This window comes from Dermacentor andersoni, chromosome 1, assembly GCF_023375885.2.
Source record: "Dermacentor andersoni chromosome 1, qqDerAnde1_hic_scaffold, whole genome shotgun sequence".
NCBI lineage: Eukaryota > Metazoa > Arthropoda > Arachnida > Ixodida > Ixodidae > Dermacentor > Dermacentor andersoni.
The window spans coordinates 319,534,194-319,560,631 of NC_092814.1; the positions used below are offsets into that span (position 1 = coordinate 319,534,194).

At 46.2% G+C, this 26,438-nt stretch overlaps 1 protein-coding gene across 1 annotated transcript in view; it reads left to right on the forward strand.

The window, feature by feature from the left end:
* The window catches only part of LOC126516703 (nose resistant to fluoxetine protein 6-like), a 131,539-nt gene that overhangs the window by 51,956 nt on the left and 53,145 nt on the right, over window positions 1-26,438 (forward strand). Inside the window, exon 4 of the mRNA XM_072289039.1 lies at window positions 23,919-24,022. Within this exon, the coding sequence (XP_072145140.1) occupies window positions 23,919-24,022 (104 nt within the window). The remainder of the gene's footprint in view (window positions 1-23,918; window positions 24,023-26,438) is intronic.

A 26,438-nucleotide genomic window follows, 5' to 3' on the forward strand; every position in this document is an offset into this window, starting at 1 on the left:
TCTTTATTAAAAATTTTCAATAACGAAGCTATCAAGTTTAGAACTCTGTAACTCAGCAATAAAAAATTATATCACAATTCTGTGTATTGCATCTGATAGTACACCTAAAGCGGACAAAATTGATATGTTACACATGAATCGGAAAAAAAAAAACTGTAATATGGAAATACAACTTTTGCAGAGCCCTTGTGCCCAACGTAGCAAATTTACGTAAGATTTATATTTAAAAAATAGAATTTGTTCACTTTGAATGATCTAATAGATGCCGTTTACAGAACCACGATATATGCTCTTGATGCAGTGCTATTAAGTTGTAAACTTCGTGCTTCTATATTTTCAAACTTTAGAATTTTTGAAAATCTTTTTAAGAAATTTCAAGCCCTAAATCTCGAAATTCCGCTTGCAACAGTCACTAGAATTAAACTTTTTCTCTCAAATGCAACAAATTTCATTAGAATCGGTTCAGGGGTTATCTAAGAAAAACGTTTTTACGTTTTGCATGTATTTGAATAGGCCGCGTCGGAGTTGGGCCCGAGCTAAAGCTTCCTCTGAATTAGCGAATTTTTGTTAATTTGTCGATTATGCATTTGAATTTGTTGTGCAAGTAATGTCCGCCTCTTCGAGTAGACCAGTTCACGGACTAAAATTGTGCAATCTGCGACAGGCTAATTTTACAACTTTCGGAAAGTGTTCTCTGAAACTCCTTGTATGTGCTGTGTGCTACTGCTCATGTCTCTGCGGCAAGATCTATGGTAATTTTCTTTGATCGAAGACAGAAAAAGCCTCTCATTAGCGAAATCTACGGGCGTCATGCATCCAAATTATTCTTGCAACCGACAGTACTGTCCCGCCAGACGATTCGAAGTGCCATTTACAAGGCTGTTTTGGCGTATCACACCGCTTAATCTTTACTTGCACAGATGGGCTCTGGCGGTATCCCCTTTATGCTACCTCTACAATTAACCGTAATCTATGGATAACCTTTTTATTTCGTACCAGCGCTTTTCAACTCAACAAAAATGATGTTTGGAAATTGTGCTTCGTAACCCAGGGCTGCCCTTTATGCAGTACTGTACTACTCTCTTGGATCATCGGTATTAGAATACAGCGACAGGAACCATAGGCGGCGACTACGGAGGGGAGGAGGGGGGTTCTGGGGCCCGAGCCCCCTCCGGAGTTTTCCGGGGGGGGGTGGGGGGGGGCGTCTTCCGGGGGGGCCGAAGTCTAGCCCTCCCCCCACCCCCCACCTTACGTGTCACTGCCAGACTTTTCTCACCCACATCATTTGAGGTTTCTTTTTACTTGCCTCGACCTTCTCGATTAAAATTTTATTGTGGCTAATAGCTTGTTGTATCATTATTGGCGCAAACGTGCACGGATCTTAATTTATACTTTGCTTTGTTTCTGAAATTTTCAAAGAAACGAGAACAAGCACATTAGAAGTACCAGTGGCGGCTGCCTCGTCCGTATTTTCTCACTTCAACATTGTTTTAAATGTCCACTGTAAACAGCATGAACATACACAATATATTTAAATATATACACAGGTCAAAGTTTATTAGATTCTTAATGCGAAGGAGGTAGCCAATGAACAATTATTACTAAAGGTATGGATAGCTTATGCCTAGAGAATGAATATGTTGCTGTACTTTCACCTCGCTTCAAAATGCTTTGCGTGCTTTTTTGACCCTGAAAAAGACCTGTAGACTTCAGTGACCCCTTCGGCAGAGTCTTTTATCAATGGCGTGTGAAATGCACGTGAATGATATTGACAAGTGCACTTGTGTACCTTTATCGGGTGACCACGTTTAACCGCTTAACAAATGTTATCGCACAGCGCAGAACGCGTCTGCATGTATAGGAAGTTTCTGGAATGTTATCGATGGTTCCATCCGCTGTCTGTTACCGTACCTTGTGTAATCTGATTGCACGTATGCGCGACGCGAATGGTGTAGAACTTTGTGGAAGACACGCGAGTCCCAGAGATTACTCTGGAACATTCGGCCACTAATGTATGAAAGCCAACGCGCTTGACCCGCTGATGAGATTTTGACGATCGCCGACTGTGTTCGCCGCTGTCGCCGTTCTTTAAGGGTAGCTGTTCTTGTGGGCACAGGTTGGCCCAATAAAAGTTAGTTTCGTCTTCCACAGTATTGCTACTGTGCTCTTTATACGTCACTACCACGTGACAATATGTGTCTCAGTATCGCTTCTCTTTCCAGTAAGCAAAGCTGACGATTCATTAAAAAAGACACTTCTAATAATTTTCAACATTTATTAGTGATGCAAACATCGTCACTCTCATGCAGAGGTCATTAATCTATGCAGGATGTCCCAAATACCTATCATGCACCAAGATTTAAAGAAACGCAATGCGTTACTCGAAGAAAACCTAGTGCATATTGTTTCCAGTACAGTGGAGTAGCTACCAGTAATTTTCTCGTTACAGATATTTTGTTAGGTAATTGTAAGTAATCATCTAACTCGAGACATACTATCATAATTATCAAAGTGTCAATGAGGCATTTATAGACACAGCCAAGGGACATCTAACTGCGGTATTTTCAGCGACGTACTAATTGCGCACAATTTTTTTCCGACTGATAAATAAACCTTGCGAAATATGGTGAATACTAAATGACTGCGCTCCCATCCGCGTCATAAAGCAGCACCCTAGAACAGGGTCCTTCTGAGTTAGCCAGAAAGAAATGAAGGAAATAAAGAAATAAATCACCGACCAAGCACTCCGTACACATGGTTAATCAGCGAAGCTGAAACGTGCGGCCCCGGTGTCTATCACTGCGTTAATCCCGACGGTTCATTAAACGACGGGTTGGCAGGCGGCCGGACCCTCGGTACGCAGTTGCTGCTTGCGCTCGGCTGCACGAGCCTGTTCTTGTGCCCGGGCTGCAGCATCGGGACGGCGTAGACGAGCTCGTTTCCCGTTCTGCTCGTGGCGTTGCTGATCGAAAGCTGCCTGCTCATCAGGAGTACGTATGAAGCGTGGCCTGCCCATTTTGGAGCCGGACAGAAACTGCTGTGCGCGCGCTCGGCTGTGATGGAGAGCAAGGATATCACTACTGGCGCAGGCAATCGCGCGCCTCTCTTTCACTTTTTTCTTGCATTCGCATAGGGTTGCGCAGAAGGAGTTTTCGGCGTACAGGAGATAGACGGACAGACAGACGAATCGGCTAGCCATATACAGCTTCGCTGTAAAATATCGTGATCGAGTTAGTGCCTTATCTGCCGCGCCTCGGCCTAAGTAACACGTCGCGTTTGCTGTTAGTTGGAAACAAACTGTGGCAGCTGTTGTCTTAGCGTAGGTAAACTGAATCAAGGTTCTTTTTTTTTACCGCAAGACCTATCACCGCAAAAACAAATTGACAACGTCAGTGCAAATGTTTAAAGGTGCGTTTTGTTTCCTCCCAGTCGCCATGTCTTTTTCTAATGAGCAGAATATAAAAATAATCCGTGCCTTGGGAGCTGCAAATGACAACAAGAGGAAGGCCGCAAGTATATATCAGTCATGGAAGTGTGGTGGTAGACCAAACGCGTCGACTATCATCAGAAATGGTGAAAACCTGAGACAAACGGGCAGCCTCAAGAAACAGCGGCGTAGGGCTCCATCTTTGAGTCCTAACCTGCGCACGGATGTTTTAGCAATAGCCTCAAACCCTCATGCTAGCGTGCGGGATGTGGCCGTCCAGGTACCAATTTCCAAGTCACCAGTTTGGAGGATTCTAAACGACGGCCTTTCACCCGTACCACCTCAACCAGTACCAATGCTTGGAAGATAAGAACTGTAGAATCATCTAGATTTCTCGAACTGGGTCCTCACAAAGGTCGATGGGTCACCGGACATTTTAAGTAACACCATGTACACAGATGAAGCCAATTTTCACAGAAACGTCCAGACAAATTTGGATAATGCACACTATTGAAGTGACTACAATGCACACTTGGTAAAGCGCAATCGGCACCAATACCAGTGGTCGTTCAATGTGGGGTGCGGAATTTACGCTGGTGCTATAATCAGACCCATCTTCTTCGAGCACTCACTGACTAGAAAGCCATACGTGGACGAAATCCTTGAAGGAGTGGTGGATGAGTTTCTCAGTGAAGTCCCGCTGTCACGTCTTCCACTTCTGTGGTATCAGCAAGATGGAGCACCAGCACACAAAAGTAGCCGAGCACGAAACTGGCTGGATGCGACTTTTCATGCGCTACAGATTGGAAGGCATGGGCCTGTAAATTGGCCGGCTAGGTCATGTGACCTCTTCCCACTCGATTTGTTTCTTTGGGGTTATGAGAAAGATCGTGCTTACATGATCGAGATGGACGTCAGATTAGCTCAAGACAAGGATAACAGATGTCTGCCGTAGAATTTGAGCGTCGGTCATCAAGAAAGCCACGGGAGATGTGATAAAGCGGACTCAGTACTGCGTGGCTGCAGAAGGAGACTATTCGAACGTGTCCTCTAGGCAGGAGCTGGTGTTCAACAGCGCTTACGAATTTATAGATAATAAGGGCACACTGAAATCTGATGTATTTTAGTTTGTTTGTTTGTGTGCAGGCGTCCCGATTGGCCAATTCGGCTCATATAGAAGTGCTATATTTACTATACTGAACGCATCGGCTTTGCCTTTTCTCTACACCTGGGTCGCTTCCCAGTCAGTTTATTTCGGTTTTATTATTTCCCACGACCCTGTTTTTGCAGCACGTCTACACTCTCATGAAAAATAAAACCATCACTTTAATTTGGCTTTGGTCCGAAGCAAGTTTCTGGCACGAAATATATATGCGTGCACACTCTGTCGATGCGGTGCGAGCAAAGCCGGGATCTTGAAACATGCTATGCCTATTACATGGTTTTCGCGTTTCGTGCGTGGTTTGAGCGGCGCTTCGGCCGCCTTATCAAGGGGCTGTTGTTATCAATGGGATAATAAGTGACGGATAGTGACGGAAAGCGACGGATAGTGACGGATAGTGACGGATAGCAAGTGTGACATAGAGAGGAAGGAATAGTTGCAAAGCCGCGAAATCTTCGGTTGGTGCTCCTTCCGTACCATTATCAAGGTGATACGCTGTCTCTTCGGGTTTGAGACATGCAGCGCAGTTGCTTTCAATCACCTTATTTGAGGGCGCTTTTTATGATACGGGTAGGAGCGTATCTTTGGTATTTTTCATATTTCGCGAGCTTTGTTCGCCACTCGGAAAAAAGTTGCACACAATTAGTACGTCGCTGAAAACACAGCAGTGAGGTGTAATTTGGGTGTGCCGGGGGGTGCCTACAAGTGCCTCATTGACACTTTGATAATTAGGATGGTACTTCTCGAATTAGATACCTAACTGCAATTGTCGAATTAAATTTCAGGAACGACACAATTACTGGTGGCTACTCCACTGTATTGGAAACAATATGCATTAGGTTTTCTTCGAGTATCGCAACTGCTCTTTCTTTAAGTCTTGGTGCGTGATAGTTAGAGCACCTTGTATAATTCACTCAGTAACCGAAATGAGGCCAAGCTGGATTGATTCGAGATCGCAATCAGCAGCAGTCGTGCGCATGAGCGCTTGTACTCGGACTCACAGAAAGCGAAAACAAGAAGACAGAGAGAAGCTGCAGTTTCGGCGGAAAGGCGAAGCAGTATTAGTGCTCACGAAGTATACGACATTTACACGAAGGAAGATCACTCCACTGGTATATATATATATATATATATATATATATATATATATATATATATATATATATATATATATGGGGTTCGGAAAGCTGGTCGGGCCCAGCCTCCTCCGTAAAAATGGAAACGTTCCGCCTATGACAGGAACATTTACCGAACCATTTATAATTACTTCCGTGACATAGAAAGATTACCCTATTAATATTTGCTATTTTCCACGTTTGCTTTATTTCGCCTTCAATAAATTATAAAATTCAAATAGCAAGAAGACAAATTGGGAGTATTACCAATTCCAAATTTAACTTATTCTTTACCTCGACCGCTTACATTACTTTAGACATTCTTAGCATTAAGTTCGTTTTACTCTAACTGTTTGTGCAAGGCTGACTACCGTATTACAGACTATTTTATTTTATTTATTTTCACTTCCTTTCACTTTTTCGATTACTTTCTTTTTCTTCTTTTTAATCATATTACTAATCGGTTCCTGGCATATCCACCACAGTGGTTTTGTGCCACTAAACGAGGAATCATCATTACGATCCCCGTCTTCATATTCCCGCCCGCGCCGAGGCGACAGCGCTGAACTCATGCAGGGGCGAGCAGATTTTATGCCGAAGATCGTCGTCAACCACGTTGCGGTCATTCATCGAACGCTTCTTTGCGGAGTTGAGTTGAGTTGAGTTGAGTTGTTGTAGGCTACTGGTGGGATTAGCCTTGCAGTTGCTGCCGGCAACGTTGCGGAGCGTCTGCTCGCAAGTGTTGGCGTTCATCTGTCTCTTTCACTGTGAGGGCTAAGATGCGTGCTCGCCGGCTCACGATACGCTCACAATACTGAGCTACAGAGTCAACTGACGCCGCAAAAGGCCATGGGGGAAAGCTTCTCTTCGGCAATGCTCTCGTGAAAACAGCAGGTGAGCGCCGGTGTGCTCTCCTTCACCAGCCACAGGCATGTCGACTCGTGATGCATTCCGCGCCCAGCAGTGCCCACCGCGCGGCGTCTGTCAATCAGTGCCGCATGCACCATTCCAACGACAGCCGGCGAAGTTCCTTTCCAGTCCAAGATGCTATGTCGAAACTGTACGTATGTCGGTGAGAACGCTTGGAAGTTTCGAATGACGGTCCTCCTTGCGGCATGGACACGTTGCCCTTGAGCACTGCTATCTGTCTGCGCCTCGTACACTCTTGTTCTAGTGTCACGGAACTAAATGTTTCGACAAGCTCCATGTTTTATCCTTGGCTTGGTAGCTCCTTTAAAGCTCGGGTTAATTGCTTCCTTACTTCTGTTCTGCGATGTCTTCGTGTTTGAGTTGGGGTTCCTGATTTGCGTTGGTCCATGGCACTTTTGGCTTACACTGTATGAGCTTAACGCCAGGGCTGCGGCGCTGCTTCGACCGGGCGCTGCAAAAATATAATTATCGTGCGTCTTCTGTTCGGTGGTGAGAGGTGCTCGTAGTTTGATTCCCACTTCTGGAATGCCTGTTGCCTAACTTTGTCGCTTACAAACCTTGTGTGTTTTCCTTTGCGTGGACTTATATTTCTCGGTTTTTAGTTTCCGCCTGTAGCGTGCACGACAAATGCTGGAAAGTTTACTCGCAGCGAGTTCAAGCACACTATGCTTCCCAGACATCTGGTCACTGTGCGTGTATTCCGCATAGTCACAATCCGGTGTCTCACGTTGTAGAATGGTTCTTACCACGGACTATTCCTTATCGGTCTCCAGGGACTGCATTGCCTTCGAGCTGAACTCAGGCGTGTACTCTTGTGAAGTACTCTTGATGTGAAGTGTACTCTTGCGACACTGAAGTCACTTCTATTCACGCGTTAGTTTTAGCTTACGTAAAAGTGCCGTTCATACTGCCTGTTTTGTCTTTCAATCTGTTAGTCGGCCTCGCGTGGCTCTTGCATGTGCATGCAGTGGCTTTTCACGGGAACGCTGAACTTTCGTATACGTGTTCAGAAGCGAATTCTTTTCTAACTCGCTAATTCGCAATCAAGTTTTGCTTTAGCATTGTAGATCTTGTACTCGAAGCTCTCGGATTCTTCTAGTTCGCTTTCTATGTGATCAATATACATCATTTTCTATATTTTGTTATCCAGTTTCGAAAGGTTGCCTTTCCTTGATTCTAAGCCGTCAGTGCAAAACTTAAGCTTCTATACCTGTGGCGATGATGACGCACGCGCCTGACCAATCTTCGAGATGAACACTCGAAATCTCATGCGGAAGATGTTCCTTGAACTCTGTAGCTGCTCGCTATCCCAGTTTTCGATTTCTTTATGTTATTATTTTGTAGTTAAGACCGATGTCATGGGCGTTCTGCAAACTTCTCTGGTCACTGTCTGCTTGGCTCGAGGTTTGTGCTTTCGGGGATTCTGCCGGCATGGCGCTGATTACTCTAAGGGCAAGGCCTCACGGACTGACACTGGAAGATACCGTCCACATACATGCCGTAATCGTGAATCGTGGAGCCGCCATCGTGACGAAAGCGCAGCTGATGGGTAGGCAAAGAAATAGTGGCTTCGAGAGCTAGGCCTGCAGGATTCCACTTCGGAATAAGACTCGCCATCCTGGCCTTGTGATCATCGAATGCGTCGTCGTTACAGTTGCGAGATACGTCCGCATTCAATGTTGTGGTCACTTCAAGGGCTAGATCTACAGATAGGGTGTCCCCGCGGAAATTCGTTGTCTTGGCCATGCGAGCCTCGAAGTTGTTGCACTCTGATGGATGGGCAGGCATACCATTTGCTGCGCCGAGGGCTGGGCTGACAGGATGCGCGTCTGCTTTCTCCGTGAACGAGCAAACCTTGCGCACCTCGCGATGTCGTCTTGAAGGGCAAGCTCAGATCGGAGCCGAAGTAAACGGTAGGTGCTCGCGAACCTCCAGGTGACGCCTGCCGGCGTGGCAGTCCACGGATTAGTAGCTGTCTCGATCTCAGTCTAAGCCGCAGTCGCAATCCGAGGTTTAAGCTTTGGTTTGGTGCCTTGTGGTATGGCTCAACTCCCTACGGGGGATCATCCATGAAACGGGCGGCAGCTGCAAATGTGCAGAGCTGAGACCGAAGTCAGGATGCCCACATTTTTCTCCCGTAATGGAGACTCTAGTGTTCGTGTTGATGGCATGTGCGCGGGACGTGGCTCTTGTAATGTTTTATTTTCGTCACTCGTCATGGCAATCTGACACAATGGTGCAATGTTAAAGAAGTGGTTCACAGCAAAATTCAGCGCAATGCAGTGCAAGGTGGCTATCCCTTGCGTGCTTGCAGATCTTATTTGAGTGTTCACGGAGGCGCTCATTCACACAACGCCCCATTTGGCCGACATAGAAACTCCCGCAGGGCGTTTTCGGTCAACATTAAATCGGCACTTGAGTTACTCAACAAACTGCTCCCTAGGCTTTCTTTCGCAACTTATTTTTTTCGTTGTCTCTTGATTTCCTTTTTTGCATGGCTACGCCCGCCTATGAACACCAGCCGAACACCAGCCCTGCGAACAACTTTAATTAGATTGTACATTACTTTGTGCACGTACGAAAGTACCTAAACAATTTACTGCCAGCAGCTTTAAGCATCAGCGGCCTCTAGATTCTTGTTTTTCAAACCAGAGATGAGGGACTCGGCGGCGATTGTGAAGAGCTTGAAGGAGTAGTCTGCAAGATTTAGGCTTTCTGGTTGGTATATGAAGCTTGTTCCCACTTGGTGATAAAAAAACCTGCTAAGCATTGCTCACATACATGCTCTTGGGATGCCCCGTTTTATTATCTTTCAATCAGCAGAGGTGTACGGAAGACAGATCTTGTGAGACTGGGTTGCGTACTGCCGACATATAAATGTGGTTATCTGAGATAGCAAGCTCCGGATCTAAAAACCGTAACTTATTATCTGCACCGACCAGACCAAATGCGTATGCTTCAGAGCTTCATATCTATCCATGCGTTTGAAATCCCCAGAGATATATACTAGATCTCAGAGGGTATTTGGCGCCTTCAATTTGCATGGCGCTCGAGTGTTGTTCGCATTCAATTGCCCTCTAAACGCAGCCGCGGTGTCCGGAGATCGAATCTATGACCTCCTCCTCCAAGGCAAATGCACATCAATATCGCCACTGAGAGTACTGATTTTTTGTACTCTTAAGAATAATTTTAACTTCAATGAGATTTTGGGCACCTAGGGTGACTGAAACTTAGGGTTGTTCGATGGCGTTAGAATAAATTCAAAGCAGCCTGGAACGTTTTTCTGTCTCTATGCGTCATACAACAACAGTGAATAACGAGAAGAAAGGGCGTTAACCGAGGGGCCCAATTTTTGTTAATCATATCATAAGAAGCGAACAAACAAAGACACCAAGGATAGCACAGGGGAAATTACTTGTACTTACTAATTGAAATAGAGAAATTATAAATTAATGGAATTGAAAGTGGATGAAAAAACAACTTGCCGCAGATACACAGGGAACGATCCCGTGTCTTCGCATTACGCGTGCGATGCTCTAAGCAACTGATGTACCGCGGCGCCGTCTTCCCATCCACTTTATAGGGTATTTATGTGTTACTACTAGAACTAACCCTGGGAGTGTTAGGTAGCGCCATCACTCCTTGGCGGCGGATGTGGGACAACAGTGAATAGAAATATATATTCCTTCCCGTTTTACGAATAAATTGACTGCTCTATTTTCTTCTCTTTAAAACTGGGTGAGGTGTACACAAACACTGTTTTGCCAGTATCGTATTTTGATATTACTGTACACCCCACTGCAAGATGTATTTATGGTAATATCAATACCAAGCTTGTCTGATCGGGAGGTGTACGCGTATTTCTTAACCTTTGCTGCGTATGCTTCCATGGTCCAGGCGCTCGGCGCCCAACCATGAATAACCCATAGCTCGAACACCACACACCGCTTAAGACTTCAGCGAATCAATGAGCCAACTCGTATTGGCGTGCAGAAAGCTCAGTCGTGGCATGTCATTTTGGTTACGTTGTATATGCAGCAGCTGTACTAACGTCGGCGACCTTCTTTCCAAGCCATCACCGCACGAGTATCGCAAAAAAAAAAAAAAAGACAAGGACGTTCTGCTGCAGAAGCACTGTTCCATTTTGTTGTAAAGTTGTTTTTCTGCTGAAAGGAGGTGGTCCTCGCTCATGTCAACTGCTTCATTTTTCGATTTTCACTGCAGATTATAACAGAGGGGGAGAATAATGACACATTATAAGTGTTACTGTGGCACGTACGCACCTTCGGCGGAATTCACTGAGCTGCGTTGCTCGTACGCAATTTTTTAGCCGAAAAGGTCTTACGCTAAGATAAGGATGCAACAGAAGTGGTAGCGCATTTAACTCGGTGTCGTATGACAGCGAGGAGAAAGCAAAGCTCGGATTAAATGACAAAAAATGAAAGAAGAGCGGTCACCTGATAGCATGATCGCACATCATGCATCTGTAGTCGACGCTATATTCTTGCAGAATATCACTAGCCACCCTTGTTAGACAGCTTCCTTTTCCGGGCGTCTGCTACAGCGACGACAAGCGCAACCGCGCTCGCTCGTTCACCGCACCACCGTCAAAAGAATGATAGCGGAAGTGTTACGCATTCTTTTAACATTTCTGCGAAAGACAAGACTAATGGACACATGCTGACATATTTGGCTCAGAAGGAGGCGCTCAGACTGAGCGATTGCTGGCCTGACCTGTGAGGCTACGCCATCCCGTAGCGACATCACCACCCCCACTACCACCACCGTATTACAAAGTGAATAAATGGCTGTATTTAAAAATGAATTATGGAAAGAATAAAAAAGCTGCATAATATATAGTACATATGGCCTCAAGGCCGGGTTACCAGCACCCGTATGTTCACTGGTATCGGACATGATCGCACTGCACACGGCTGCAAGTTCGGTGCTGATGCCGCGCATAGGCTCAATATCAGCTCCATAGGCAGCTGGTGCCGCCTAAGCGACTCGTCGACGATGCTGTCTAACGCTATCCTACGATGAAACGCGCGCTCCCTTCGCATAGGATCCCTGTCGAGGGCACGGAGAGCTATGAAAGCAGCTCTGAAAAACAAATGCAGAAAGAAGCCTTGGCTACCAACGCTCCCAAATTCTGACAGAAAACTTCCCTACGTAACATCCACCACCTGCAAATTTCACTGTCTACTACACCTCGAAATCATATCAACGTTCATCGCTTCTTCTTGGCTTCTTGTCAGCTGATAAAACATGATGCCTCGGCCCAGGTCAAGAGTTTGTTTTGCAGGCTCAGGTGACCACATTCCGAAAGAGGATTAATGCACAAAGGCGCGTACACATAAATTTTGGCGACAAGTAATAAATCATAGGTTGGTGACGTCAGGGCTTGGAACCCCTAACCACGCTAACGTATCCCAAGTGGCGCCTCATAGAAGTCAACGCTAATCAATCAACATTACTTATTTTTATTTTTTATTTATTTATGGTACCCTCAAGGCCCGAACGCATTACAGAGGGGAGTGGGAAAACGGGAAGCATAACAACGAAATACGAGAAATAAACAATGTAGCATATTAGTAATTCCAAGTTATACAATACTATGTAATATCTTGCCTAATGTTTGCAAGTACGTCAGATAATGTAAGCAAGATAGCATCTTGATAATTCCTGTTAATACAATGTTAACCAGTGACGTCCTTAGTCGTTTGCAAGTACGGCAAGTAAATGAAATAACATGTTAATAATTCCTAATTATACAACGTTAGCTAATGCCTTGCGAAAGAGTTTGTTGTCGACAATAGATACAATTACACAAAGATACAATTACCACAATGATCAGCCCAAAGCTTCCCTAAGTTTACCAGCCTCGTAAGAAAACGCGTTCAAGTGCATGTCAGGATCCCACACAGAACCGTACACGATGCAGATAATGGTTCAGCATTCTTGCTGGTTCCGGATCAAATCGATACAAGTCGTCGATGTTGCGACACTGACGCACTTTGTTCGGAGCCGTCACTGAATATATAGCGCTAGAACAAGGTGGCGGTGGTGGTACCCAAGAGGCGTGACAGACACCGTCCTGTATGCGAATGCGGCCTCGCATGCATGTACGAAGCGAACTGCGGCTCAAGAGCAACAGTCCGTTAAAACTCGGGATGAATTTTGGGATGTTGTAAAACGTCATAAGCCTATTTTTATGTTCACTTCAGGACGAAGACCTCTCCCAGCGATCTCTAATTGCCCCATGATCTGCGCCAGCTGATTGCAAGTTATGCCTGCAAATTTTCTTATTTCATCACCCCACCTAATTATCTGCCGTCCTCGAGAGCGCTTCCTTCTGCCTAGCACCCACCCTGTATTTGTAATTAACCACCGATTAGGTGCCCTACGAATTACGCGGCCTACTCAGCTCCGATTCTTCCTCTTATGTAAACTACCCCTACACCCGTTTGCTCTCTGATTCACACCTCTGTCTTCAGGTTTAGCTTATTTGAGCGGTTCTCAGCTTGTTCTCAAGCTTCTTTTTTAACCTCCAAGTTTACCCAAAATGTTAGCACTGTCAAAATGCAATGATTGTACACTTTTCTTTTCAACGACAGCGGTGAGCTCCCGGTCACTATATGGTAATGCCGGCCGTATGCACTGCGACCCATTTTAATTCTGGTGTAAATTTCCGTCTCATGGTGAGGGTTACCTATGAGTAACTGACCTAGATAATCTTACACCTGCACATACTTCAGAAGTTAACTGCCGGTCATGAATTCTTGTTCGCTTGACAGGCTATTCATCATTACCTTTGTCTTCTGCATATTAATCCTCTACACCACTTATGGACTTCTTCAGTTAAGGTCCTCAATAATTTGTTGCATTTCACCTCCACTGCTGCTGAACAGGACAACGTCATCGGTAAGCTCAAGGTTGTTGAGATATTCGCCCTGAATCGTTGCTCTTAATCCTTCCAGTCTAACAGTTTGAATATTTCTTCTAAGCATGCAGTGAATATCATTGGAGAGATTGTGTCTCCTTGCCGGACAGCGTTCTAGATAAGTATTTTTTCCATTATTCTTTCAGATACTTATACATGTAAAGCGGCAACTATCACTGAGACAAGATTGAAGCCTGAGGAGTTGCGGATACGTGCGCTGTGGCTGAACGTAAATATAAAAGTTAGACCTAAATGAAAGAAATATTCAGCTGTCAGTCGAATGCTTCAAGCACGGCTTTGATGTGAAGTTCGTTCAGTGCTTGATTATAATGCGTGCAATATGCACGTTTAATTAAAAACAGATTTCATAGCTTCGTCCAAAGACATAGAATTCAGTGATCGAACTGTGTGCCGCCGTAAGAGGGCGAAAGCCAGCATAATTCGAGTGGCGGAAATGCTGAATCTTGCAGATACGACTCGTTTTAGTGACCGCGCTTAGCGTCGTGCACGCTTCACATTGTTCGCTTCGCGATACCAGCTGGGCCACCTTGACCGGCTTTTTCACGCTGTCATGTTGACTTCACTGCTGCGCAGCAGTTGCGAATCACCGTAGGACCGCCGTTAGCTGGGATAAAATTATTGCGCAGAATTCACAAATGCCTCTGAAGGGTTTTTTAACTGACAGGAGGAAAAGATAGAAAAAACATTGCACGAAGCGACTGAAAGACGGGAGTGAGGTCATTTCGCCCAGGACTGATGTTATTCAGTCGTTTACAATGAGCACCTCCAGCCAATAATATTACGACGATGGTTGTTGTCTGCTGTCGCTTTTCTTTGTCATCTTGTTTTCCTATAGCCTTCTTTCCCATGGCCTTCTTGTTACTGGCTTTGTGCATGCAAAACAAAAACGTAGCGGTGTCTTTATGAGCGTTATTCTGCGCGCTTTTGTAAAAAAAAATATTCTGGTGTTTTACGTGCCAAAACGAGGATATGATAATGAGGCACAACGTAGTGGGGATTTCACCGGGATTTCTTTAACTTGCACTCAATGCACGGAACGCAAGCGTTTTCGCATTTCAACCCATCAAAATACCGCTGCCGTGGTCGGGATTCAATCCCGCATCCTCGGGTTTAACAGCGCAGCGTCCAACTCACTACTCCGCCACGACGGGTTTGTACGAAAAACGAAGGGTCCGCAGTGATACGCGTTAGTCTGGTTGTATGTATAAGTGCGTGCGTGTGTGTGTGTGTGTGTGTGTGCGTGTGCGTGTGCGTGTGCGTGTGTGTGTGTGTGTGTGTGTGTGTGTGTGTGTGTGTGTGTGTGTGTGTGTGTGCGTGCAGCATCGCTCGTGTTGGATCAGTCCACATGATTTTCGTATCAATGGTGGTACGTGATCTGATTCACTTCTGTTTTTACAGCAAAGCTGTATATGGCTTGCCGATTTGTCCATCCGGCCGTACTTTTATCCACTGTACACCAAAAACACCTCCGGCACAACCCCATGCGCATGCGCGAAAGAAAGAGAGAGGCACGCGATTTGCTGCGCCAGTAATGATGCTGTTGTTCTCCGTTGCCGCCGAGCGCGCGCGCAGCAGTTTCTATTGGGCTCAGAAATGGCTAGGCCACGCGTTGTACGTACTCCTGAGGAGCAGGCAGCTTTCGATCAGCAACGCCGCGGGCAGAGCTGGGAACGAGCTCTTCTACGTTGTGCGGATGCCACAGCCCGGGCACAAGAACAGACTCGTGCAGTCGAGCGCAAGCAGCAACTGCGTACCGAGGATCCGGCTGCCTACCAAGCCGTCGATCATTATCACCGTCGGGATAATGATCCTTCCAGGGATGAACACTGGGGCCACATGTTTCAGCTTCACCTTCGCAGGTTAACCGTTTGTGCGGAGTGCTTGGACGGTGATTTGTTATATAGATATATATATATATGTATACAGACAGGATATATATAGACAGGATTTCCGTCCGTATTACGCTATTACGCATGTGTTCGCTCACACCCTAGGCCACAGGATGAGCAAAACCGTTGTCACAGTCACTATGTCAGTTCGACTTGGTGTGGGATTAAATGTATGCGCAGAGAGAGAGAGAGAGAAAGAGAAGAAAGGCAAATGGCAGGGTGGTTGACAAGATGGGTAGATCCGGTTTGCTAACCTACGCTGGAGAAAGAAGGAAGGGTGAGGTAAAGTGATAGCAAAGTAGAGATAAAGGAAGAAAGGAGCATATACATGCAATCACAGTGAAATACTGTCACCGCATATCGTTACCACACAGCACAGTAGCACTTGCAGCACTATAAGCATGCTACAACCGCTTCTTTAATTCTGTTGCCCTTAAAAGTGCAACAGTGCCCTCGCCACCGTCCGCTACAATTTAATGGAAGGATGAGGCTAACAGCTCGGAAGACGACAGTGAATTGTCCAACAGCAACAAGGATTGATAATTAGAAACGTTTAGGCATGTTTTTCGTCGTTTCATCTCGCATGGCGAACTATAGCCTCAAAACCGTTGGGAAAAATAATCATTCGCAGTGCTATGAGCGAGAGAAAGCTCAAAGCAGAAAAAAGAAAACGATTGAAGTGCTTAAAAGACGCCACTTACAATCTGGACGACTGTCAGGGACAGACACTCCACTTCTATTTGCCAATACCCGTGTCATTATGAGTATGAAAAGTTAGGCTATTGCGTGCATAAAAAAAAAAAAAAAACTAGATGGTAACACAAGTTCGCAGCACAGCATTAATGTTACTGCGTTCCACAGTAGCACATGTCCAATACAATTATGCACTGAAATTGTTCAATACACTTTGAGATGACAAATTAGAGCGCGCTACAATTATATAAGCACACGCAATCCTCGGCTACCAGTTGTGGCCCCTGGCCAATCTGCTGCAACAGCACGTTCCAACGCTTACCCGCACACATAATTATGTCCGTAAGGCCCCCCAAGTAAGTCCACCTCGTAAGACCACCTCGTAAGACCCCAAAGCTACCACCTATCGTAGAAATTTCTTCTAACGTCGTAGCCTATCACTACTACTACACGGTCCAATACCCTAATACATGTAACCATTGTAAGAAAAAAGCGGATCTGTTCCATATCATGTGGTCGTGCCCAGCGGAAAATCACACAAATCACGAAATAAGTAATACTGAGCAGTGGGAGGCCGTGTTGCTCAGCGCCGACCCTGACCTCCAGGCCAAGGTCATCAAGAGAACTGAAGAAGCCGCCCGGGCCCAGGGGCTTGTGGCTGCCTAACAACAAGGTCACCGGATGAAGAGGGTGGTGCCGGAGTCTGCGTTTGGTCGCTTTCTCTTACCTAGCTTGCGGTGGCTCGTCGACAACAGCAGCGGCATGCAACGGAAGCTTAAGAATGACGCTAAATCGGATCCTCAGCAAAGAAGAGTTGGCAGAACGAGGTCGTAAACGTGCCGAAAGTTCTCGAAAACGTTACGCGGCCACGCAAAAGGAATTGTTGCACGTGCTCTCCGGCAGAGGTGACTAGCCAGGGCCGGAGCGATCGGCGGCAGCCATATTTTATTCCTTTCGGAACGGGGCAGCCTGTGGCTATTCAGAAGAAAATTCAGTTTTGTTCGGCATATTAATGCATCTTTAACGCGTACGCGTCACTTTGACGCGGTAAGTTTTTGCGGTTTTGTTCCGTTGCGTGAGAGGCTGGTGAAGTGGGTGCAGCCCGAAAACTTTTGCCCAATAGCCGAAAGCTAATAGCAAGAAGGTGTCGCATCAGAAATAACTATTTTTGCTTTGCTCGGTCAAATCATGCATAATCAGTGTGTACACGTCGTATAAACTGGGGAGCTATCGCGGTTTTCGTGACGTCGCGTGACAGACGGGTGAAGTGGGGGTGGTCCAAAAACGTTTTCGACCAATCGCGGTGGGCTGATTGCAGAATTGGAATAGAAAACTTTGGAATAGTTTAACGTCATAGCGCCCCATGTCACAATCCTTTTGTGTTTATGGCACGTATAACACGATCGATTATCTAGTGCCAATTGCTCTGGCGTTCGGCGCTTTCCGCGAAGCACTGCGAGCTTGCAACACACGCTAACTTTGACGAACCTAATTTGCAGTGCATTCGAGCATAACACTAAAGATTTTACTTGAATGCTATTCCTTTTCCCACGTCGTGAGTGGTCGGAGCGGTACTCGCCTCTACGTTATCATCACGATCGGCGGTTCATGAAAGGTGGCTGATAAGAAAGGAATAGAATTGAGCAAAACGAACTCTTATTTGAGTGCCGGCCTTTGTTGTGAGTTCAAGGGGTCTCGACTTTGCTTGCTGGTTCCAGGCACAGGCCTAGAATCTTCTTCGACTTTCTTTTTATCGGTTGTACTGCGTGATGACTGACGACGAAGGATGTGTGTAAAGCTCATGGTACACACGGTACGACATGGCGTCCAAAACGATATACGACGCATCTGAAAGTCGGCTGCACTGACTGTTGGTAGCTGACGGAAACTCGTTGGATGGTGGTGTTCATGGTGCAGTTCGTATGCTGAGTCGGACGCCAAATTGCACTCTGCGTCTCCTATACTTAAGAACAGCAGCATCCGTCACCACTCCAGGGTGACTAAATCTCTTTCCTTTATTTTCATTTCAACGACAACAACAAAAAAAGAGACTGAAACATAATTGAGATAAGGAATGTCCTGCCATATTGCAGGCCTACAAGATGAGGCTGGTTTGTGTCAGAGCTTAGCTGAAACCTCGTTGACGCGGTCCATAATAGCTTCATGCTTAATCCTGTGTTGCAGATTGTCAGCTAAAGTTAATAAACTCCTGCCACTTTTTCTCGAAAGTTTATTCAAGGACGACGACGAAGTGCCGTTTGACACTGGGCTGTTCTTTCTAACTCCGGTTTAGTTCTGTGAAAGTCTAAGTGCATCCGCTGGTCTTCGCTCCTTGCTCGGTCGTGATGGAAGTGGACCACCCCGTACGTCTGCCGCCGTCGCCGGCAGTCTCCGTTTTTTGGTCCTCGTCACATCCATATGTGCTTTACGAGAAAAACGAGTTCATCGAGTCTCATCACTAAGTCCAGCCTGATAGTACTCTGCATGGCATTGAACACGGGTTATTTTGCGAGCCCCCTAGTCCGTCTTTCTCGGTTCCATTCAGTGAAGCTTTTCCCAACGGAACGATGTAGATGTCTCAAACAAAATGTAGTTGTAACATCCGTGTATTAGAAGGAAACTTTCCATTATCATACAAAGAAGTCATGTGTAACAAGAAACCATGGGATACGTTCTAACGCCTCTGCAAACCAGCGTACGGTTGTGGGAAGTGTGGTGGTAGGTTTCCATTCACGACATTGCTGAGTTGCTTTTCGCTTCAACAACGCAGCGTGATAAGCTTAGCGTTCCATCCTTTCTTTTAACTTACTTGCAGTGACATGGGGGAAGTGGGTTCATCGCCCCAATGAAAGAAAAAAGAATACCTTCCGGATTTGCCAAGCACCAACCTTCGCATGCATGCGGCCCACTGTTGTGGACATTTTGTATCTCACAAAAATGTCATCTTTGACCGGAAGGAAAATAAGTATTAACAAGCAAAAGAAGCCTTGCATGAATGGCTTTTTTTTCCACCTTACTCATTCATACACAATCAAAACACCCCGAGCCATGTACAGGCTTCGCTGTTAGGCTGTACCAGCAGCGGCGATTGAGTGGAGTGCCGCTAAGCATGTTTGAAATTTCCATGAAAAAGTTCGAACGTAACTGCAGGCACTGCGAAGCACTAACAGCAGACTAATATCACATGCTTTGTGTGTTCCCATCGAAGCCGCCGCCAAAGACAATTCTTCGGCAAGCCCCCACGCTCGATGCCTGGGAGTGTGCGATCAAGACGGATGACGCAGAATGCGAAGTCATGCTAGCGGAGTGGGCTAACCGCGTCGCGGCCACATGGCCTCCATGCTATAGCTGCTCTGACAGGGTCTCAACTACTAATTTGGACCTCCAAAAAAAGTTTACTTGTCTCACACACACACTCTAATGCTGGCGACAGGCCAGGAATTGGCGAGGAATTCTTCTGACTTCCTTTGAAGCCCGTTGTTAAACATTTGCAGCGGAATGCGGTTTAGGTAAAATAAGAGGGCGATACGACTACTATTTCCGGCACTGATGTACACGTCGTGTGTATACGCATCTGAAACATGACCAGTATTTGCCCTTAAGATATTGTCTTAGCTGAGCTCAACTTGTTTTTTTCGTAATCACCATCGAGACACCAAGATTAGCTGAGCTTGCCTTTCTATGCATTCTTCATCTCATTTTGACATCAAATCAAAGGGGAAGAAAGCCAGTGCATGCGCACTTAGGAATGTCGGGCTTGTAAGTGTACCTGTGAAAGCAAACTTGTCGGCCAAAGTGCCGCGACAACGAGCGCTTCGTCGAACACCAACGTAATTTCACTTATGATGTAGCTGTTACGTAAGGGGTGCGCCCGGGGAGGCGTACGCGCGTCTTCTTATGACCGGAGATTCGAAGTGGAGGATTTCGCCAGCCCAGATTACTAGTCAGTGAGCTTGAAACGTCATCCTTCAAACTGGCTCTTCCCTATTCTATCAAGGCGATAAGCGAACTCAATTACTCCTCTTGCATTTTTGTTACTGGGCTGCGCCTTTCCTCGTCTTTTACTTCGCTGTCATGCTTGCACTTCCGAGTCTTTATTTTTTTTTTCTCTTTCTCGCTCTGGCTCTATTTCTTTCTTTTTAAGGACTGTAAAACCTGTCACAGGAGTCTGTTCTTGTTTAGAATTTGACGCCCTTGGTAACACGCTCGGAAGTGTCAAGGACAGTTTGCGCAACTCCATTCTCTTTTCACTCTCTGTCAGCCGGACATTAATGACCACTTTCTGACGATAGAAAAAGTGGGCGCTGCGCAATTATTATCACCCCGCGTACACTGGTGTGCACGCCATGCAGTATGCCTCGTGAATACATGCAAAAGACAGCCTCTTGGCCCGAACATCGACTGCAAGACGCTGCTTTACGCAATGGTTGAAAAAAAAATCAAATCAAATTTATCAAATTTTGTGGTTAATGTCTACGGTTAACTGTAGAGGTTAGCCTCTAGATACCTGAACTGGGAGTTATCAAAACCCGAAACCAACTCTCCGCGAGAGGAAATCCAATCACTGCTAGTTAAGCCCTCTAAGAATTACCTATAATTATTTTTAGTGACATCCGGAACTACCTCTGGTTAACCTCCCTGCCTTTCTCAGCATTATTTTCTCTCTCTCTCTCTCAATGTGCACAAGTTACAGTGCGATTGGGACAACTTCGAAAAACATTGAGCGAACTTGCAGAATTACAGCCCAATTTCCAGTTGAGCAGTTTCTTTTCAGCCACTGAATTCAGAAATTTAGTACCCTGTAATTAAACTACAAGCAATAAAAAAACTGCCCGCACATGACTTCGCAGTTTAAAACATTTCGCACATATAACGCTTTCACGCACTTATTTAAGAAATTCGAAGCACCAGCCACACCTCATTCACGCATTTTTATATTTGCAGACACATTAGTACAACCTTCCCTACATTTCACATAGCTTGATCTCGCAGCATTCGTAGTTCTTCCACAGCAGCGAGCTAACTTCTGTGCCATTTCTAAAAAAGAAAGAAAGAAAAAAAGAACCCTTCTAAAGTTCTGAAGTTCTTGAACAAGTACTCTACCGCAAGGGTCGCAGAGGTCGCGAGCTTAAAACAAGCTTTAAACATTGCCTACACATTACCTATACCCTGTCCTTATTTTCTCCAAATATAAACCACAGGGCTCGTTTATTTCGCCGAGCACAACACAGGCAACTTGTACAGCGCATGAAATGGAGTGAAATCGAGAGGTTATTAGTAAATTTTTGTAGGGCTCTTTTATAAAGCAGGAAAGTTAACGTTTTGACCCACTTTATTCAAAATGCATCCTCCCCCCCCGCCACCCCTCATGATATGCGAAATCTTTGTGACGTGGAGTTCTCTCGGGAGGCAGGGAAACATGACGGGTGGCGGCCGTATATTGCTTTCGAGCGCTTCATTAAGAATCTTCTTCGAAGGCCGTATATTTTGTGTGCGTAATGGCCATAAAATACCGCCTAGCTTAACCAATTTCCATCTTGCTGGCTGGTGCGGTTATTCGGGCATAGCTTGCTGAAATCTACTCCGCTTGGAAAACATTTAAAGGGGCCCTGAACAACTTTTTATCGAAGTGGGGAAATGCGTTTGCAGTTAAAATAGGCTATTTCAGAAATGCTTTGCTGTAAAAAGTACTTCAATGCGTTCAGCAGAAGCGGAGTTATTGGCAGTCAAACGTATACCGTTCGCGGTGCTTCCACTTCTGCTCCAATAATTAGAACTGCCAAGGCCACGGCGAAGCGGGGTGTGCCCCCAATGCTCCACCTACTGAACGCCACCGGGACGCACAGTTCAACTTTGATTTTGGATGTTCACGTAGACGCCACTGCTTCCGATTGTGGCGCCTACGACGCGCCAATCGTAAGCCAAACACGGTTGTCCTCGGCGAGCCGCAGCGCCCCCATCCAGCGGACTCGTCGCGGCGCCCCTCGGAGGCCGTGGTATCAATCATCAATATATCATCAATGTATCAGGTGCAGCAGCTACATGCAAGTGTAGTGCGTATATGTGCGCTGAGTTTGCTTTGAGCACGGCAGGGATTTTAGTGCGTGCTCGGGCTCACGTGCTCCAGTCTGGCCGCGCTACGTGGTGCGGACCGGCTTTGCCCTGCACCGGCGACGGATAGTAGCCACATCCAACTTGCGCATTTTGAAGCGACATATCAGTAGCTCAGTACGAAGCGATCGAAGGAGTGAGCGCGCGCTGGCAAGCGTGCGTGTAGTTAAGTTCCGCGTGGTTTGAGACGAGTTGAGTGCTCACTAGGGAGACCCGACGGCCACGACACCGATAAGCAGGGTGATCAAAGTTTAATTCCTACGCGGGCGGCCGCGGCCGAGCGTGAGCAGACGATAGTCGGCTTCTTTCGCAAGTACGTGATTGTTATCGAAATTCGGAGGCTGATTTTCGCTTACTTTGGCCTGTTTATTATAGTGCATCAATAAATATACACAATAACTGTAAGAAGCGCACTGATTCGAACCCCCTTCTTCATTGATATCAGCAGCCGCAAATGGGAATCTTCTATATTACGAAATAAAGTGTCCACGAAAGAGTGAGGAGCAGGCTTCTGTTGAAAGGACAGCGTTTGAGCGAAAGGTGACTTCGTGCTCCGCTTGCGAGCTCCACGCGGTGTGCACGTGGGCAAAACTTGACTGGGATGTGCACAGCAGCGTATGCTATTTGCGGACTATGCTGTTTTGCGCCAAGCCCGAAGGGTGGCTCGGGGTCACCTTAAAAGCATCTAAAGAGCTTGATTAAGTCATTAACTGACTTACTTAATGACAAGGATCATAAAGTCATTTGAATTGACACAGGCGAACCCTAACATGGCCCTTTTGCACCGAATGTGGTTTAGGTGTCACGTTGATTTCTTCTGAGACACTGTAAACTTTTAAGAGCGGTTGATTCAATTCGTGAAGAGTACGCTAAAGAATGTTCTGGGAAGGAATTAATTTGCCTTCAAATAACTTTACTTCACGCTTATACAAGTCGAAGCTATGTTCAACTCATGACCGATCAAATATGTCTACGCTGAGCAGAGCGACTTAACTTCGCTTAACGTCGAGCGTCTTCGTAATGAGCAAAAGACTGACCATGCTTTCACGAGACTTATCTGAAACGCCGTCATGGAGTCAAATAAGAGCAGCTGCCGTGCTACGTCTCAGATGGAAATATGGTATAAAGCGGGAGCCGTCGGGCCGCGAGGATACTAGTTTACGCGAAACCTTTGGGGCATATATGGGGGTGCATGACCAGCTATATCCCGGAATTGGCGGGCCCGACGCAAGCACCAAAACGTGCCATTGCCTCGCGCATGGGCGCAGTGGCCGTAGCGTTACTCCTTTCCAGGGCTCAAAACCGTTTGAAGCCCCTACACTAAAACTATATATTGGCTTAGATTTTTGTCGTTGTAACAAATGTGAAGTTTCTTGGTGCAGCACGTTGGATTCGTAGAATATACAGCTAGTGGTCGTTAAATGTGACATAAAGGATGCAGAAAGAAGGAACGTTCAGTTGAGAGCAGCATTGTATCAGGTATAGTGTTGAGATGAGGCAGTTCTCGGTTGTCAGGCAGTGCAGACTCTGGTTTTGGGCAGCGTTAATTGGCGAGCTTTTGGAGCGATGTTGTGCGGCGGCGTGCTCAGTCAAGGTGGTGATGACGCGACCTGTACGACTTTCTCAGGACCTTGGTGTGCATCTTGACGGCCATAGCGATAGCCTCGACTGCAGTGGACTTGGTCAAGAGGGCCATGCGAAAGCCCGAGAAGAAGGAGGCAGAAGCCGAATGTGAGTATCCTGCACTCTGCTCCTAGTCCGAGTCGATGTAAAGAACAAACGGCTTCGTCGCTGTCTGAGTGACACCACACCGACGACTTTATGATTAATGTCACGTCAGTGTTATGATAATTACATTAATGTGGTAAAGAAAGTGATCAATCAATCAAAGCCATGGCTTCTCCGTTTTTCTACGGAAGGTATTTGTTGAGTGATATTGTTTATTTATTTGAAGTACCTTACAGGCCCGTAGGGCATTGCGTAAGGGAGGGGGGGGGGGGCGAAAAATCCCAACAGTGTATACACAAATACATGGAAAAGAAAAAAGTACAATACATGGTAAACAAAATTTGTTCACATAATAGCAATAAAGAAGAGGGGACCAAGCAATGCGGAAATAAGGAGAGGAAATATAGTACATAGTTTAAAAGCGCACGATAACATAAAAAGCGCATGGTGCATGAATAAGTGCGCAATTCATCAAGTGTGTTATAGCAAATGCAAAAAAAAAAGCAAAGAAAGAAAAAGGGGGAAATGAAATGCTTAACTTCAAAATATGAACTGAAACATGAATAGGAAACATGCTAAACGACGGCTTCAGTGAAATGCGTAATAAGTTGGTGATGGAATGTATCAGGATTAGACAGAGATGCGATGCTGTCTGGTAGGTTATTCCATAATTTGGTGGCTCGTGGAAGTGCTGATGAATTAAAGCTAAAGTGTGACCATAGATAGATCCGTGTAAGACTTAAATGATTGTGCAATCTCTTGGCCGTGCGGGATGGGACATCGAGGTGAAAGGAACATGATCTGTTGGAGTGTACATACTTGTGAAATACTGTTAGTAGAGCGATGTCACGGCGTGTGCCTAAAGATTGGAGAAAAAGATCAGTTTTAATCTGAGTGACGCTTGAATGGTAGTTATAGTTTCTTGAGATGAATCGTGCGGCGAAGCTGCGCGCAGCCTATGTATACTTCAGCAAAAGCAAAAGGATTCGTCCAACGCTTAAATTGTGCCACAGATGCGCAGACAGACATTGAGAAAAAAAGTCAGCGAAATCTATATGCGGTTGGACGTCTAAAGAGGCGCGCGGTGGCGCTGAGAAGTTCTTCAAAAGTGGGACACCGAGTTGCAGAAAATTAACCAAACTAAAGCGGGACAGACCAATGGGTTCGCCCCGCCAAGCTAACCAATAAATAACTTAAAAGAAGGTTATGAAAACCCTCCTACGGACAGAAACACGATAAACGCAAGAAAGAAAACAGACGGGGGGGGGGGGGGGGAGGGGAAGTAGACTCAACTTTGCGCAACTGTTTTCGGCGCCGGGAACACACCTGATGCGCCGCCGCACAACAGTGAGAGCAAACACGAGCGGCGCAGTACATTGTTCGACGGAGGGTGCGCGCCGCAAACCGAGAGTTCGCGTGCCGGATTGCATTTCACGGCCCGCGCTCGTGTCCACAGACGGCTTGGCTCGCTCCCACGTCCGAGGCGCGTGTACACCGAGGAGTGGACGCGGCCTGCTGCTTCGAAGCCGGCAAACTGCGCCGTGCGCCGCTCTCTCTACACGGGGAAAAAAAAGGGGGAAATAAAGGCAGCCGGGACGCGCGATAGGATTCGCGTAGAACGGGGAGAGGGGCTGTATATCGACAATCTACTTAAATACCAGGGTGAGTCCGAAATAGCCCCGTACTTCGGCCGAGAACTACTTATCGGCTTTCGCTGTTTGTTTTGACTTGTTCGCCCTTTCCTACTTTGCCACCACTATGCCTTTCAAAAGAAATGCGTGCCGACGTCCATTCGACCTCCAACATCCGGAGCTGCGGCGACGTAAAAGAGATGAACAAAGAAGTAGCTGCAAACCAAACCAAAGAAACAATCGCAGCTAGGACTGCGCAGGTGTGCCGCTGTTCGCAGGTTATCGCTGGCGGGACCGGGGTACTTTCTGGATCTGTTATTATTCTTGCAGATCCCGCGTCATCGCCGACGATATAATGGAAGACCCGAATGCAACGGAACAATATGAAAGAGGGAGAGAGAGAGAGAGAAGTGTGGAAGTAAAAAGAAAAATATGACAAGGACTAGCGGTTGATTATTATGACCTGCGTCCCGTAAACAAGCTGCGGAAAGGCCCTGCTCTTATTTTTAGCCGGTGTCACACAGTCCAGCCAAATGTAGTGTGCGGCTGACACGCGAAATTGCTTAAGGGGACACACAAAGGATGAGAAAAGAGCAAAAAAAAAAAAAATAAAACAGTTCAAGAGACAGAAAAATGAGGGGAAAAGAAAGAGGAGGCGCTAGTGACCGCGTGTACATGCGCTTTGTGAGCGGCGCAGCGAAAGAAGGCGTTACGTTCTATGTATAGTACGGGCGGCCCGTGTCTACGCACCGAGGCTGAAACACCGGAGAGCGAGACTTTTCGACGTG